The 17,378-nt window shown below is 41.9% G+C and overlaps 1 protein-coding gene across 1 annotated transcript in view; it reads left to right on the top strand.

Annotated features, from left to right (window-relative positions):
• Nucleotides 1-17,378, top strand: part of KCNT2 (potassium sodium-activated channel subfamily T member 2) — a 252,026-nt gene that overhangs the window by 93,252 nt on the left and 141,396 nt on the right. The window contains exon 3 of the mRNA XM_048498157.1: nt 13,576-13,675. Coding sequence (XP_048354114.1) covers nt 13,576-13,675 — 100 coding nt within the window. The remainder of the gene's footprint in view (nt 1-13,575; nt 13,676-17,378) is intronic.

Here is a 17,378-nt window from a genome sequence, read left to right as displayed (position 1 = left end):
AATATTAAATGAGCAATATGTAACTGCTTGTCTTTATTTTCACAGTAGGCAAGAGCTTTACTGATGTACAGAGTATTGCTAACATATATAATCTGTATCTCCTAGGCTTTCTTTTGGCACATCAATCTGAGACCAACATGAGCTCACCAAACAGCTGTTAGTTGTCATCTTGGTTCCTTTAAAATTTAAAAAGACTAGAGGTGTTGCCAGCACCTGATAGTCATGGAGATTTTAAAAACCACTAGAAATAATATGGTCATTATTTCCTAGGGGTGCTTTAGAGCAGTGGTGGGATTCAACCGGTTCACACTGGTTCGCCAGAACTGGTAGCTAATTTTTTGTCTAGTTTGCAGAACTGGTTGTTATCCCCCAGTCTGGCCTCCGCCTCTCCCTTAAAACCTGGGCTCTTAAAGGGAAAGGACCTTTCCATTTAAGAGGACCTTTCCCTTTTAAGAGCTGGGTTTTAAGGGAGGGACGGAGTTCAGGCTGTAAAGGAGAGCTTGCCAGGTGGCCTCAACAGCCCTGCCCCATCAGGCTGCTCCTTCAGGCAGCAGACCCTCCAGGCCCGGCTGCCCAAGACCACTGCCAACCCTCCAAAAGTAAGTGGGGCAAGGAGTGGGGGTACAGCCCAGGCCCTTGGAGGCATGGTAGAGGCCTTCCCTTTTCCCCCACCCACCCCCAAAGGCCATCTGGGCCCTTGGGGTCCCAGCAGAGACCTTCCCTCTCCAACTATTTACCCCCAAAAGGCCAGCTGGACCCTTGAGGGCCTGGCAGGGGCCTTCTCTCTCTCCCCTACCCACCCCAAAAGGCCATCTGGGCCCTTGGGGGCCCGGCAGAGGCCTTCCCTCTTCCCCCACCCTAAAAGGCTAGCTGGGCCCTTGGGGCCCCCACAGAGGCCTTCCCTCTTCCCCACCCACCCCAAAAGGCCAGTGGGCTCTTGGGGACCCCACAGAGGCCTTCCATCTCCCATCCACCCCAAAAGGCCAGCTGGACCCTTGGGGGGCTGGCAGAGGCCTTCCCTCTCCCCAAGCTGAGCCCTTGGGGGCATGGCAGAGGCCTTCCCTCTCCTCCCACCCACCCAAATAGGCCAGCTGGGCCCTTGAGGACCTGGCAGAGGCCTTCCCTTCCCCACCACCCCTTGCCACCTTCCACACCCCTTGCCACCCCTGAGGGGCATGAACTGTGATGTGCTGGTGATTTTGGGGTGACCAAGTACAAAAATCAGGATTCATGAGGATCCGTGTGTTTTAACAACATTTTTGTGCCACTATGGTGGCACAGAACATGAGATTCAGGATTATTGTGTTTAGACGTATCTAGGGGTATGAACTGTGATGTGCAGGTGATTTGGGGGTGACCAAGTGGAAAAATAATGAAGATCCATGTTTTTCAAGCAGGTTTTTGTGCCACTGCGGCACCACAAAGCATGGGTTGTGTGATTGTTGTGTTCAGACATATGGCTAATGGCTTGTGATGTACTGGTGCCTTGGGGATGACTTGGTGCAAAAATCATGTGGATCCATGTTTTTCAAGCAGGTTTTTTCATTAATATTTTAAAACTCTTTCTTATAACATAATCTAGTTTTGTGTACCTCTTTTATTGTTTTTATTTAAGTATTAACTGTATGAAATATCTTTCGGTTTATCTTTTTTAATACAAAACGGTCATTGGGGCAAAAACTGGTTATTAAATTATTTGAATTCCAACATTGGAAGTTCAGAACTGGTTGTTAAAATTATTTGAATCCTACCACTGCTTTAGAGTTTATTTCCTGTGGGTAGACATGGCCTATTTACTGCCAAGATGAAAAAAAAGCCGTGTTGTTTTCAGGTACAATTATTTTTTATTCTTTTTTATGCACCTTCCCCTTTCTCATTTGCTGTTATTGTACTCATTGTATTGTTACTTTCAATGGCAGGTAGCCCTGGTGTTTGGCCTCTAGTTGGGCAGCTCCCAAATTAGCATGGACAGATAAAGTTGTTCAGTAGATTCAACAGGTGTAGACACCAGCAACCCAAGGGTTTCAGACAGTGAACAATATAAGCATGTGTACATTTTGATTCGTCTTTGCTAGCTCAATACAGGGAAGAAGAGGAACTAAGAGCATTCATGGCTTTCATGCCAAAATTACTCAACATGGAAATAGCTTCCCATAGAGTCTGCCACTTTCAGTGAGCCATTCATATGTTCCAGTTTGCTGAACTTAGAATTCATCTTTACACCACAGTAACACTTGGATCTTTTGATGAAACACAATCTATAATGCTGTTACACTATCTTCTTATGACAATTCCACTGCCAACAGTATGATCTAGCCACACTTAAATGGGTTTCCACCTGGAGCCATTTAAAACTGTAGTGCCCTGAACTGTTCAATAATGGGACTTCAGTCATCCCAGCCAAAACCAGTTTTGGAGCTGAGGCAACTCCCCTCTCACCAGGGTCTTCCAACAATGGGTCTTGCACAAGGGGGGGGGTGAATGCAACTGTCCCTTGGCTCCCCTTAATGTCTGGGTCATGTCTTGCCAACCATGTTAGCCCCAGGGCTGCAGAAGCGGTGCCCGGGCGCCCCTGGGCGCCATTCCCCCTTCATGCCACTGATTACACTCTTTTCTAGTGATGCTTATTTTCTCATAATGTGACCAAAGTCCAATAGCTTCAGTTTAGTAACATTAGCTTTTAGGGAGAGTTCAGTCTTGATTTGATCTAGAACCCACAGATTTGTCTTCTTGGTGACCCACAGTATTTATAAAACTCTCCTCCAACGCCACATTTCCTGTCAGCTTTCTTCATTGTCCAGGTTTCACACTCATACAATGCAATGTGGAATACTATGGCATGAATTAACTTGATCTTGGTAATCAGTAACACATGCTTAAACTTCACAATCTTTTCTAGGTCCTTCATGGCTGCCCTTGCCAGTTTCATGTGTCTTGGTTCAAAATCAGTAAGAAAGTTGGGGATATACTGGCTCATATAATAGTATAACCTCCCTGCTTCAAATTCTTGTTTATGAATGGCCTCAGTGCTTCCAACTCCCTTGGGTTCATGGGGTATAACTTTCGCTTGGGGTATCCTTTAACACAGTAATTCTCAACCTGGGGGTCAGGACCCCTTTGGGGGTCGAATGACTCTTTCACAGGGATCACCTAAGATTCTGTGCATCAGTGTTCTCCATCTGTAAAATGGATAAATGTTAGGATTGGGGGTCACCACAACATGAGGAACTGTACCAAGGGGTTGTGGCATTAGGAAGGTTGAGAACCACTGCTTTAACAGATAAGTTTGTAAAATTCTAAAAGAAATCAATACTAGGCAGTGCAGTTTCATAGTAATTTTGTTTTGGTTTTTTTGTTGTTGATTGGAATTGCTTCCTTGTTTCTAGCAAATCATAGTTAGAAAACTGGAGTTAATTTTCAGCTTGAAAAAAAGGACTTCCCCCCAACATCTAGATTATTTTTTAAAATAAAATCTTATTGCGCTTGTAGCATATTGAGCTCCTGCAACTCAATTATCATGAAAGCCTTCAGGTTCTCCCTAAAGGCCTCTTCAGCTTTTCTCTGGTGAAATCGAAGTCTTCTCTTAATTAGGTTTGGAAAGTAATCCAGAGTCTCTGGGTAATAGTTTCTCAAACTTTATATCCAAAGTTCATTAAACGTTTTTGAGGACTGCAATTTTAAGCATATTTACTAGGAAAATAAGTCTCATTAAACTCAGTAGGACACTTGTCTAGTGTCTACAAGCTCCTGATGGGTGACATTCTCCTTTTACATTGTAAGTGACAATTCCACTGGATTTGGGCGTCTTAGTTGATAGTTCCATGGGAATGTCAACTCAATGCATGGCAGCTGTGAAAAAGGCAAACTCTATGCTGGGGATAATTAGGAAAGGAATTGAGAATAAAACTGCAAAGATTGTCATGCCCTTATATAAAGCAGGAAAGCGACTCTGCATCTTGGAGTACTGTGTCCAGTTCTATATCAGCCAGATTCTCAAAAAGGATATTGAGGGATAGAAAAAGTGCAGAGAAGGGCAACAAGGATGATTGAGGGACTGGAGCACCTTCCCTATGAGGAGAGGCTGCAGCGTTTGGGACTCTTTAGTTTGGAGAGGAGACGTCTGAGGGGGGATATGATTGAAGTCTGGCAAAATTAAGGCAACGGGTAGAAAATGCTGTAACAGAGAGAAATTTTCCCTTCTCACAAATACTAGAACCAGGCTACTAACTGAAAATGCTGGGGGGAAGAATTAGGACCAATAAAAGGAAACACTTCTTCACGCAACGTGTGATTGGTGTTTGGAATATGCTGCCACAGGAGGTGGTGACAGTTGGCTCAAACCTGGATAGCTTTAAAGGGGTTTTGGACAGATTTATGGAGGAGAAGTCGATCTATGGCTACCAATCTTGATCCTCCTTGATCTGAGATTGCAAATGCCCAACAATGACCAAAAGAGGAGCAGCAGCCTATAGTTTTAGCCATTGCTTTCACCTCCTGCATGTGAGCTCCCAAAGGCACCTGGTGGGCCACTGCGAGTAGCAGAGAGCTGGACTAGATGGACTCTGGCCTGATCCAGCTGGCTTGTTCTTATGTTCTTATGTTCTAAGTGACTTCCACACAGATTTTGGTTTTGGGGGGGCTTGAGCTTTCAATTGGATTGGAATATTTCTGAGGTTCCACATAGCTTTACTGCCCATCTGTTGTCCCTCCATGATTCCCCCATGCTTTTAAAAATCATCTTTGATCCAATGTTGTATGGTTGTACACAAGAGAAGTGCAGTGATTTTGTTTGAAAGGTATGCTATGCTTCAAAAGGTGTCACCTCCTTTGATTGTATGTAATCTGCCACATTACCCTACAGCCACTGCTTTCTCCATGCCACTGGGGGTAAGGCTTTTTAAATATAATTGGCAAAGCAAAGTTCTTTTAACATTACTTCATCGGAATTCCAAGCTTTCATTTTATTAAAAAAGGCTACTCTTTTTGTTGTCAAGATACACCTTTCCTCTCTTATTTCTACAATGAAAGAAGCTAGACTCTTCTGTTTATTTTTAAATGAAAGGGGTCTTCAGATAATAGATTGTTTAAACACTGCAGCATTGCCAACTGGAAAAGAGAGGGGAAAAAACCACAGCAGAAAAGGCTCCCAGGAGGATATGAAAGGGAGAGGAATGGCAGCTGCAGAGGAATGGGGAAGGAAAAGTATGGGAACAGCTACCATCTGAAGTCCTGTTACCCTTATGCTGAATTAAGCAGCTGCAGTTGTAACCTACTTATCCTTGGCGGCATCAATCTCCATTGGAGACCTACAAAAAATAAAAGTTAATATCATGACAGCACTCTATGGCTTGTCAAACAAATGTGAAATTGCTTGAACAAATTAAAAACTTTAATTCCACTGTCGAACAGCCCTGACTGTCAGGAAGTTCTTCCTAATGTTTAGGTGGAATCTCTTTTCCTGAACCTTGAATCCATTACTCCATCCCCATGTCTCTTAGGCAGCAGAAAACAAGCTTGTTCCCTCTTTGATCAGTTGTTATAGTAGAAGATCTCCTGCTATGTCTTGGAGGAAGGTTGGCAACTGTAGGTGCCAGAATCCTCTGCACAGGAAAGCATTAATAAGTGCTTCTTAATAACTTAATAACTGATCCTTGGGCAGGGAGGCTTGCTGGGGATGGGGGGGGGAGGCTGGGAGAGCTTGCTCTGCCCATGGATTCTGTGATTCATGGGCAGGGAGTCTTGTTGGCCCAGGGAAAATGCCACCCAGGGCAACACTTGCTCTGGGTGCCCCCCGTTCCCCACTTTCCTTAGCTGGCGGTGGTCCCAGGCAGGGGCGTCTGGCAGCAGCCTTCGCTGGGCCAGGCAGGGCCGAGGGGTGCCCAGCAGCAGCCTTCACCAAGTACCCAGGAGCAGCCTTCACAAGGCCTGGTGGGGCGGGGTGGGGCGGGGTGGGGCGGGGCCATGCCGAGGCACGAAGGAGGAAGGCTGAGGGGGCAGTTTTCCAGATTGGCAACCCCCAGGGCATATGTTCCCATATGTCTCCATGGCAGCTATGCCCCTGGCCTGGAAGGCTTGAATGATGTCACTCTGCTGAAACAGGCTTCTATATAACTCTGAGTTACTTTAGATCAAAATACTTTTACAGTACATTTCTTTGAAGGTCACAACAATTTTATAGTCACGGGTTTTACAATCGAGAAATCTCAGGCAGATTGGATTTAATTCTTTGCTTTCTATCCTACACTAAACTAAGCACTTTGTGGTATAACTTTACTTAACCTACAATCTTACTTAAACACTTATCAAATAATACTTAATCTTATATAGGTTTATTAACCTCTAATAATAATAATAAATTCTTTCTTATTGTATCAATGGTATAATGCAGTCAACACCCAGTAAGTGAAGTCTGCTGAGTCTTCAGGATAGACAGTTTTAACCTGAAGTGCTAGCATAGTTTCTTGGTCACCAGGATGCCTCTGGCCACTCTGGGCACTTTCTTCATCATCCCTGACATTGGTTCCATCCTTCCTTATTTCTGTTTCTTGATATATTTATGAAATTTATTAATGCCTTAGGTTTTATGCAAATTGTGAGTACACTCAGGGATGGGTCTGCAAATGGCGTGGCCTAAGGCATCTAAGGTTTAACTGGTTTGAAAAATGGTGGGTAGTCAGCTGAAAACGGAAATTGCCAATATTATACTTTATTTATCCAATAGGAAGACTAGGTGTCCCCACTCGCCCACATTAGCCATCATGAAAAAAGAGGGAAGGGTTGTTTTAGATTGGCATGCAAGAGTTAGGTTTAATATTTTTCAGGGGCCATCTTCTATTCTGGGTCATCTCACTTTTAGGTAAATGTGGTGGTAAACAAAAGAAAGCTTTCTTACCCAAGTTTAGAAATAGTTATATAGAGTTTGGGATTATGAAGTAGCAACTGTCACATGATTTCAGGGGGAAAGCTCAAGAAATAAAAATCTTCATAATGAAATTAAGGAATGGCAGTATATTTGGATATTCAGTTAAATTAATGTCACTGCTGATAGTGTGTCATTGTGATGCTCAGTAAAACTGCAGTCCAATGGAGAGTAAACCAACTGAATTCAACGGGACTGCTTCTGAGTCAACATGTCCAAGAGCATTAACTATGCAGAAAATTATACAGCGCGGATCCACATTCATTGGTAAATAATGAATCGTATCGGTAATTAATCTATATCAGTAAATAATATATGATTGAAAACAGCATAGTTCAAGTTTTCTAACTGGAGTTTGTGTCTGAAAGAGTCAAAGTTTCTGATTCTGAACATCATGATTCAGAAAAATTGAAGATTTGCAAGACATTTCTCCCTCTGAGCTGGAGGATACCTTTCTGGGTAATTTCCAACATTCATGGGGGGCGGGGGGCAGGAACAAGATCTTTGTGTTTCCTGTAACCCGTGGTAATTACTCAAAACACCCCAGTTCTTTTCCTGCCTCAGGGGTGAGCAGTAGCTAGTTGCCTGCGGTATAGAGAAAAAGAGTTCATTTTACCTTCACTTTTATCTTTAGATTCCTTTTCTTTTCGTGCTGTTCCTGTCTCTCCTGGTTCTTTCCTGTTGCATTTGGTTTTCTCCCTCCCAACCAATTCATATTTGTTTCCTAGTTGTGAGCATGGATGAAGGCTTAATCTGTTTGAGGCCGTTCTTGTTCCCTCCAAAGAGCTACTTTAAGAGCTATTGCTCCACCAGGAGCATTGTGTTCACTTAATCCCTTCAGGAAAGGTGTGAGAAAGGCATTACCTATGACTGATTTGGTGAAAGCAAGTCAAATAAGCTTGTACTGTGTCTTCGTGGGTGCACTAGCCAATGAAGAGAACGGGTTGCCAGGATGGGTAGAGGCATCGCGGTCTTAAAGCAGAGCCCTCCCCCCACCATAGGTCAGTTTGGCAACACTCCCTGTGAGAGTTGAGCCCCTCCCCCCCAGCTGGATTGGTCTGTTACCATCTTTGCTCTGCCCTTGTAACCTCAGTTTGGGGGCTCTGTGGGACAGAACTTGGAATAAATTTTGCAAAAGAAAACATTTTTATTTTTCCTTTTCATTTAACATCATGTTGCAGCACAGAACTTCCTAACATAGCAGAACCATAACCTTTTGAAGGTTAACAACTAACTTTTCCTTTTTTCACAGCTTGTCAACCTTAAAGTCTGTTTCTTTCCTCTTGTTGGTGACCTAGGAAGTCTCCAGCTGAACACTGTGCATCGGCTTTGAAGATGAAGGTCCCAAGAGAACTCCCCATTAGATAAATACAACCCTGAAAAATAAATTCTACCATTTACAATTCAGAAGAACAGTCTCCCTTCCTTATTACTTTCTATGTATGCATCATAGTTACCTTAATGTGTTCAGAGCCCATAATTTAAATTCAGCCTCCCAGTAGGACAGCCATGATTCTGCTTTCCACACATCCTGCACCCTTCTGCTTTTAGCGGCTTCACTCCTTCACGACTTATTGTATTCCTATATAGAGACTACACCCACACATCCATTCTGCCTCCTTTCTCTCTCACTGCTAGCCAAGACTTGGTGAATTTCAGCATGAAGAGACAGATCAGGTCAAGGCCCAAAGCACAAATTAAGAAACACTGCAGTAGGGTATGGCAGTGTTGGTAAAGGAGCATTGGCATGAACCTTTAATCATCACTTGGAAGTATGTGTGCCTCCCTTCCAAGGGCTGTATTGTTGACAAGCCCAGTTCTGTCTGATAGTGAATCCCCATTGCATTCTCTTTTTTAACGATCCAAGCCATGTCATAGTTTCCTATTAAAAATAATTAAAAGTATGTTTTTTAGATAGTTGAAAGTGACACCCCTCTCCCCAAAATTGTGATTGATTTAGCTTCTTGGTAAAACTATGGACAAGCAGTTATGAGAGGCAATTCATTTCCTGCACTATTTCTCTCCTTCCCTGGCAGCCCCTTAGCATGTCCCATTTTCTTGCTTCCTTTTCTTCTCCCCACCCACTAGCCAACCTACATTTATCTTTCCCCATCTTCAGTTTTGCCTGTTTCCCTCCCCTTAGCAGCCTCTTCCCAGGAGAGATCTGGTCAAGTGGCTGGCAATCAGGGGGCCCAGCTGAGTTGTGTTGATAGTGGATCTCCCATGGCTGTCTCTGGGTCTGTCTCTGGTGAGTCCTCCCCCATTAGGGGTCATGACAGGTGAGGGGGGCAGGACATTTTCCATGATCATTTGGTTCTCCTAGTCCACCCTTCTGTCTCTGCTTTGCTTTGTAAAGATCAAGGTTTAGAAGGCTTCACAATATTGTGCAGTTCCCAGCATGACACTGAGATTTCAGAATGTCATCTTAGTGGGCATAACTTCCTTCAAGCTACTGTGTTGTTCCTATTTTTTTAGAAGTGTTTAACCCCCCCCCCCCCCTTCATTTATATTTTTTAAAGATATAAGAAATTTCTGCACATTTGGGGCTTCCATCAGGGTTGTATAGAAATTTCCCCTATTTGTTCTGGGTCCTTTTTTGGATTTTTTAATCCATACTCTGTGGCCCAGTTTGAAATTAGATATATGATGTTCAGCACATTCCAGCAGCAAAGTTAATGGTTCCAAGTTTCTCATTAGAAAATGAACGAAGGTCACCCCCCAAACTAAATTGGTGTTAATATATACCTGCTGGCACCCCGTTTTATGCAGAGTAATGGTTGCATAATTTGTAAAAATGACTCCTTCCCCACAGAATAGCCTGATGAAGAACCAGGGGTGTAACAAGGCAAACTGTAGCCCAGGGCAATACCTGAGTTGGATGCCCCCCCCCCATGGGCGGCTACTCCACCACGACCAAATTTTTTTGCACCCAGACATTGGTGCCTGCAGGGGGTGTATTTTTAGACATATCATCACCAAAATTTCAGCATATCATCAGGGGACTGTTCTTATGCTACCCTCTGGGTTTGGTGAGGTTTGGTTCAAGGAGTCCAAAGTTATGGACTCCCAAAGGGGGTGCCCCATCCCCCATTGTTTCCAATAGGAGCAAATAGGAGATAGGGGCTACAGTTTTGAGGGTCCATAACCAATGTTGCCCCCCCCCCCCCCCCCCGGAACCTTTTCGTGTAAACCCTGCACCCCAAAAACTGGGGGGGTATCATCAGGGCAGTCTCCTTATGAGACCCTGAAAGTTTTGAGACTTCAGAAATGTGCCCCCCCAACCTGCAACCCCCATTGACAGCAATACAGAAAACTCAATGCAGAACAAAAATTCTTGGGCAAATTTCTGGGATGTTCCTGCAGGGGCGCATTTTTGGATGTATCCGCACCAAAATTTCAGGGTATTATCTGGAAACTGTCCTTATGGGACCCCCCAAGTTTGGTGCAGTTTGGTTCAGGGGGTCCAAAGTTATGGACCCTCAAAGGGGGTGCCCCATCCCCCATTCTTTGCTAAGGAATGGTGCCGATACATCCAAAATTTTAAACAGTAAAACTAAAGGAATCTTGGCAGATTAAGTAGAAGAAAAGTGGTGTGTACAATGCAAGGACTCTTTACATGGTGGCAGCATCCAAAAATATGTAATGGGAAAAAAATAGAGATGGGGCAGATTCAGTGAAGTCTGCCCTAATTTCCCTACCCTTTCTCTAAATCTGCCATGTATATCCACTTCCTTAATTGTTTATTTTTTAATTTTATTCAGTTTCTAATCCCTATCCCTGCAGGGCTCAGGGTGTGTCACAACATTAAATTACAATAAACAATCATTAAAACTTTAAATATATAAAAATACCAAACATTAAAATACTGTAATACTGGACACTATTATATCAAATGTTAAAAACAGATGGCAATAAATAATCCCCACCCCCCTGGAGGCTGAAAGAAGACGATCTTGCTCCATTCAATAGAACCTGTTCTATTCAGGTTCATGGCTGTGTTGGTGGTCATCTTCTTGTTTAGCTCTGACACTCATTTTTCAGGGCAATTTTACTACAAGCATAAAATTCTGAGGCTCAGTATTAAGGAATCAAGAAACCTGTCATCTGATTACAGCCAGCAGCCTTGTGCTATTGCACTATTTGGGATGGGATTTCCCAGCTGTTTTACTCCCCCCTTCTTGTGACTGTTCAATGCCCCTTAGCTTGTTTAATCTGAAACATGTTAAACACACCAGGGAAAGGTGAAAATGGCACCTGTTACTAATATAAAGTCATTATGTTGTCTGTGCCAGATGGTACTCTTGAGGCACAAAAAATAGGGTCTGATACATCCCAGCAGGTGCTTCATTCTCATGCACCCTTGTCTTTTACTCACAATTAGATTCACTGTCAGTTGCTATGGCTTGAAGATGGCTGCTGGCTCCTTCCCAATATCTACTCTTGAAAATATGAAGCAGCTAGTGCAATCAATGGGAGCTTGGTTACTATCTCCAGTGGCTTCTTGATTCAAATTCTCTGCTTTTGGACTTTTTGGAGCCCCAGCCTGAAATTTTACTCGCTGGCAGGATAGAAGCAGTACTTGGCTTCTGGAAAGCTTATTTCCTTGATCAGAGCAGAATAGAAGGAAAGAAGTAAATAATAGTGCACTCCTAAGCAGGTGTACTCAGAATTCTACTCAAGTCTCCTTAATGGGCTTATTCTCATGAAAGTGTCTTTAGAATTGTACTAATGTGAGGTTGTCTCATGAATTAGCTCAGGCAGAGTATCTGATTTGCATTACTTTTATTGTAGGGGGAGAATCCTAGTGGATTTCTAAGCAAGTGGAGACAGTTGAGCTCACTGTTGAATGAATTGCTTCTGCACGTCAGTGTTCAGATTCTAGGGATACTGAAGAGGCAACTTTAAATGAAATTTCTGGGGCATTAGCCCTCTCCGGGAAGAAAAATATTTATTGCAAGAGTAGCAGCTGTGTTCTTCAAAGTGGATGCTTTTCCATATTTTTTTCCGGATCTACAGGTCAGGTTTTCCGTTATGACACATAGCAGGGTTACAAGAGTTTGTAGTTAACTTGCTTTTGTATAAATGCTAATTGATTCATGTCTGTGTTACGAGAAGAGTCCCATGTCCGAACCAGGACAACAGGTCAAGTTGTCCCAAGTCAGGTGTGTGTTGAAAAGAAGAAGGTAAATATTCAGAGCTTCCAGAGACAACCAGTGTTGCACCATGTTATACTTTAAGTTGGAATTCAGAATATAGGCTCAGAATGGCCTGCATTATTTTCTTTTTTTCCCTGGGAGAGGGAAGAAACTGATTTTGCGGAGCTTTTTGCTGAATTAAGCCTAGGTGACTTCACCCATCTCTAATTGGATATTGGATCAGAAACCTGAATTGTTTGTGGGATTATACCGTTGAATTACTTGCCAGATGAAACACTACTTTGGAGAAGCCTGAAATTATTTGAACACCGTGACAGTGGGTGACAATGAGCACATACATTCTCAGTGTGGTGAAAGTGATTTAAAGGAAATATTCTCCGTCTTGAAAACAAATATTTCAGACAGCAGCAGTTGTGCATGCAAACCAGAGTGACTTCACTTGAAGAAGAGGAAGAGTTGGATTTATATCCCCCCTTTCTCTCCTGTAAGGAGACTCAAAGGGGCTTACAATTTCCTTTCCCCTCCCCCCCCCCACAACAAACACCCTGTGAGGTAGATAGGGCTGGGAGAGCTCAGAAGAACTGTGACTAGCCCAAGGTCACCCGGCTGGCGTGTGTTGGAGAGCACAAGCTAATCTGAATTCCGCAGACAAACCTCCACAGCTCAAGCAGCAAAGTGGGGAATCAAACCCAGATTAGAGTACACCTGCTCTTAACCACTATGCCACTGCTGCTCCTTGGAAGATGTATCTTCTTTTCTCATAAACTTCTTTGCAGTAAGACTATTGCTGAACTTCTACATTAATATTTTGTGTTATACTAAATAATACTTACTAGATTTGTTTTTTTTAAAGGGAACTAATATTTTGAAGATTATTCCGTTGATGGCTTCCAGGTTTTAAAAACATTCATGCATATTCATGCTAATAGACATGATACTGGAGGCATGAATAACAGTAGTGTTTATTATCAGAACCTCCTGCTTACTGAAAATGTGTATCTCATCCTTCCTCCAAGGAGGAAGGTTGGCATATATTGGATTCACTCTTTTTTGTCCTCATCTTGAAAGTGAGAGATAGTGAGCACCAGAAATCTGCCTGTTTGGTTTCAAAGATGAATGAGAAGCTGAAGCTGAGACTCTTTCTTCAATCCCTAGCTTTGTCCACCAGCACACCACGTCGGCTCAATTGTAGCTGATTGTTGTAGCTTTAAATAATTTACTTTTTTTCCACAAATGACAATTGACATGAAATTATGCATTCAGCACCAATGTTCTCTTTGTCTGATTTTTAGTGGTTTAACAATGCAGCTTCCACTTTGACTATAATTCAATATTTTATAGGCTTCCCACATCAGTCTTTTGATATTAATTTTAATTAGAATATCTTTGCTCAATGTTGTTTTCCTCTGTGTCTGAGGACATGGCTTTTTGCTCTGTTTTACAATAATATATGGATGTAGGAGTCAAAATTGTTCATTCACTTTCTTTCTTTTTAAACAGGCCTCAGAATACGCTTGTTCAATTTTTCACTCAAGCTGCTAAGTTGTTTCTTGTATATAGTTCGTGTGCTCTTGGATGACCCTTCTCGAGAACATGGATGGTAATGTTTCTCTCTTTCATTTGTCTGAAAATGCTTTATAAACTGTATCACTGACATTAGTTGAATGGCCTTTGGATTGCAGCCTACATTGTTTTTCTTACTGTCACCACAATTTCTATTTGGCATCTGTTGAGAAAACCTGTTTTAATCATTTGTATTATAAAAGTAGCATGCTGATCAATAGTTAGCATGCTGGAGAGCAGAGGCCATTTAGTATTAGGCAAGAAATGTGAAACACATTCAGTTACAGATTAGAAAAAGTTCATTTTTTTTGTAGATCCATCTGCCATTCAGTTATTGCAGGCTTCTCACGAATGAGACGGTGAAATATTAAGATACCGCTGTAGAGTGCCTGTGCCCTGAAGAGATGACAAAAACAAAAAATGCAAACAAACCCTTATCTGGAAGTTATTTTTCATTCCCTTGAGCAATGATAACAACAAATAATTTGGTATTTAGGCTATATTAATTGGGAGGGTTTGTCATGCATTATATGCCATCATGTTAATGTCCTCCCTACTACACATTTTGTCCTCTTACAGTGAAATCCCATGGTAGTCCTGTCTGTTTAAGGGTTTCGATTGGAGTAAGTTTGCATAGGATTATATTTCAGTGTTTCAGCTTTAAAGAAAGGACTTCTCTCTCTTAAATCTCTGAGCCACACACCTCTTTAAACACATGGAAAGAATCATGGAACCGCACAATACTGATGTTTCTGGAGGGTTGTTCAACTGAAAGAGTTGAATTCTGAAAGGAATTGAGCAATTGACATTGGGCATAACTAACATGAAAGAGTTACAAATTGGGGAGGGCACTGTATTTGAAACAGAACAGGTTCTTTGTTTCTGAGACCGAAATGTTTAAGAGAGAATTGTATACTTACTACTATTGCCTTGCTGAATAATTGTAAACAATTGCAGCTCTTGGTTGGGTCAAAGAGCAGAGAGCTTTAATGTTATCATGAGCCAAGACAGTTTTGATATATAGAAAAATATAATTTTAAGTATATAATAACAATCTCATTTCTAGTATTTTTCCCCACTTATGAAACCTAGTGCAACATCTAAATTGTTGTTTTAATGAACCTGTGTTTTGATGTGTGGTCATTGATGATGGAATGCTTTATCGATGATTTATTCAACATATTCTGGATATGTTGACAGAGCCCTTTGGGATTGAGTGGTCTATGAAATATAATAAATAATAATAAATAATAATATTCTGGATTTTGTTACAATTTGAATTATAAATATTTTATACGTCTTTTTGGTATTTATGGAGTTTGGGTTCAGCTAGGCGAATTATCTGAAGTATTTTGAGGCTACACACATGCACAGAGTATGAATTTCATATGACTGGTGAAATTTCTCAACTTGATAAATTTTTACATAGGCTTGCCTAAAACAGACTTTGAGATGAACGTATTAGTACCAGCTGGGTTGAAACATTCAAGAAATTTAAAGGTTTTTTTAGTAAGTTTAATGAATTCCCCCTTCATGGTGCTAAACAGGGAGTTCAGCCTAGCTGATTGTTCATATCTGTCCGTTCTTATAGTTCTGAGGAACAATATAGAGATCTCTTTAACGCTTTTCATTCTGTATCACTTGTTTTCTAATGCACACAGTTATTTTAATGGATCAGATAATTTTTAGCAACTGATTCACTGTATGTGTTCTCAAAAGTGGATTGTGTTTCCTAAGAACATGTCTGCAGAGATTGACGGAGTTGTTAATGGAAGTTGTTAGAGTACAAAATAAGCTCCATAAAATAGAGAGAACACTTTAAAGCTTACATTATTCTAATGTTAAAACCTACATCTTGGCAACGAACAGCAGCACAAACGTTTGTAGGAGTGAGATTCCTGTGAATTAGTAGGTAACAATCGGATGCCCTTCATTTCATTTTGCAGTTCTGTGAACTGACTATACCATTGGGGTTGCCAATCTCCAGGTGAGGACTTGAAATTTCCTGGAATTACAACTGATTTTCAGGGAATAGAGATCAGTCCATCAGGAGAAAATGGCCACTTCGGAAGGTGGATTCTATGGCATTATATCCCATTGAAGTCCTTCCCCTCCCAGACCCCACACTCCTCAGTCCTCACCCCCAAAATCTCCTGGAATTTTCCAATCCAGAGCTGGCAACATTATGTATCCCACATTCTTGTTTAACTTGGAAATTTTCTAAAATTAATTTATGTACTGCGGTGACACTTCTCCCCACAGCCGCCAAAAGTGATGTAAGTGCCAACTAATGTTTGTTCCCTTAATTCTTCCCTGTATGGTAGCTGTTACTAGGAATATAAATTCCCCCCAACCCTTTTAATCTCCTTTTAGTACTGTGTAAGGGGCATATAAGGCAAAGTGAAAGGTCTTTGTGGTCCTAAGGAAAATAGGGTGGGATTCCAATGTTTCTTCAGAGTAAGAATTTATTTAAAGCTGATAGGTAACTTCAAGGTTTCAAGCAAAATATTTACAAAATAAAATAAAATCAAACTGAGGCAACAAACACTTTGAGGACTTTACTGAACATAAATTCATTCTGACACTTTCTGACAACTTCTCCCTCTCCCTCATAGCTCTTTTAGACACTCTGTCTTTATTTTGTCTAACAATTTATTGCGGTTCTGACTTTCTCTGGATACCCTCTTAATTTCTGACTAACTTTGTCACAAAGGTTCGACACTCTGTGACAGTGGTGTAACTAGGCAAACTGGAACCCTGGGCAAAACCTGAGTTTGATGCCCCCCAGGAGCATGCCCGGTACAATGCGCAGCCCCCTTCCCCTTGTAGCTAAACCCAGTGGCGTATCTAGGCAAACTGGAGTTTGGTGCCCCCTATGGGCAGCCGCCCTCCCCCACTGTGACCAAGCAATGATTTTTTTACACCAGGTCGTTTCAAAGTCACAATCACATTATAGAACATGCCCCAACTCACAAATCTGAACACAGCAATAGGCCATGCCACACAGCAGAAATAATTTTTTGAAAACATTTTCAAAATGCTTTCAAAATGTTTTATTACTGCTATGAAAACATTTTATGGTGTTGTATCCAGTCCCCCCAATTGGGGGAAACAGCATCACTTTCAATATTATTTAAACTAGGAACCCCAGATTCTCCCTTTGAGTTGGATTTAAGGGGCTAGCCTAAAAACTGCGCCCCTGCAGACCAAAAATGAAAAACCCACTAAAATACAAAACCACAAATAAACCCTGCATTTTTGGCACCTGCCACAAGGGGGCGCCCTGGGCAATTGCCCTCTTTGCCCAATGGGCATTACGCCACTGCTCTGTGACTTCTCACACAGAAATCCTAACACACTCACTAGCATTTGCTCACACAGAGCTTTTACTGATTTGTTATTTTCACTCAGAAGCCCTAACACATTCTGCCATGCTCACACATAGCTTTAACTCTCTCTGACTATTGACACTCTCAGTCTTTTGACCCTGAAACCCTGTCATACTCTTCCAGTCCAGCAGTCCTCCCACATTCACACTCTAGAACCAACCAATCATATTGCTCTTTCTCATCCCCCTCTCATCCCCCCTTTCTCTCTCAAACTCAGCTTTCAGTTTAAAGTCACACTCGTGCTCATGCACATGTACATATGCACACGCACACACACACACAAATCATTACATGTACAAATTTCGTTTACTAAAGTTCTAAGTTCTCATATTCACTACCCATTACAGGTTA

Source organism: Sphaerodactylus townsendi, linkage group LG05 (genome assembly GCF_021028975.2).
Source record: "Sphaerodactylus townsendi isolate TG3544 linkage group LG05, MPM_Stown_v2.3, whole genome shotgun sequence".
Classification (NCBI taxonomy): Eukaryota; Metazoa; Chordata; class Lepidosauria; order Squamata; family Sphaerodactylidae; genus Sphaerodactylus; species Sphaerodactylus townsendi.
This window is presented reverse-complemented; position numbering and strand designations above follow the sequence as displayed.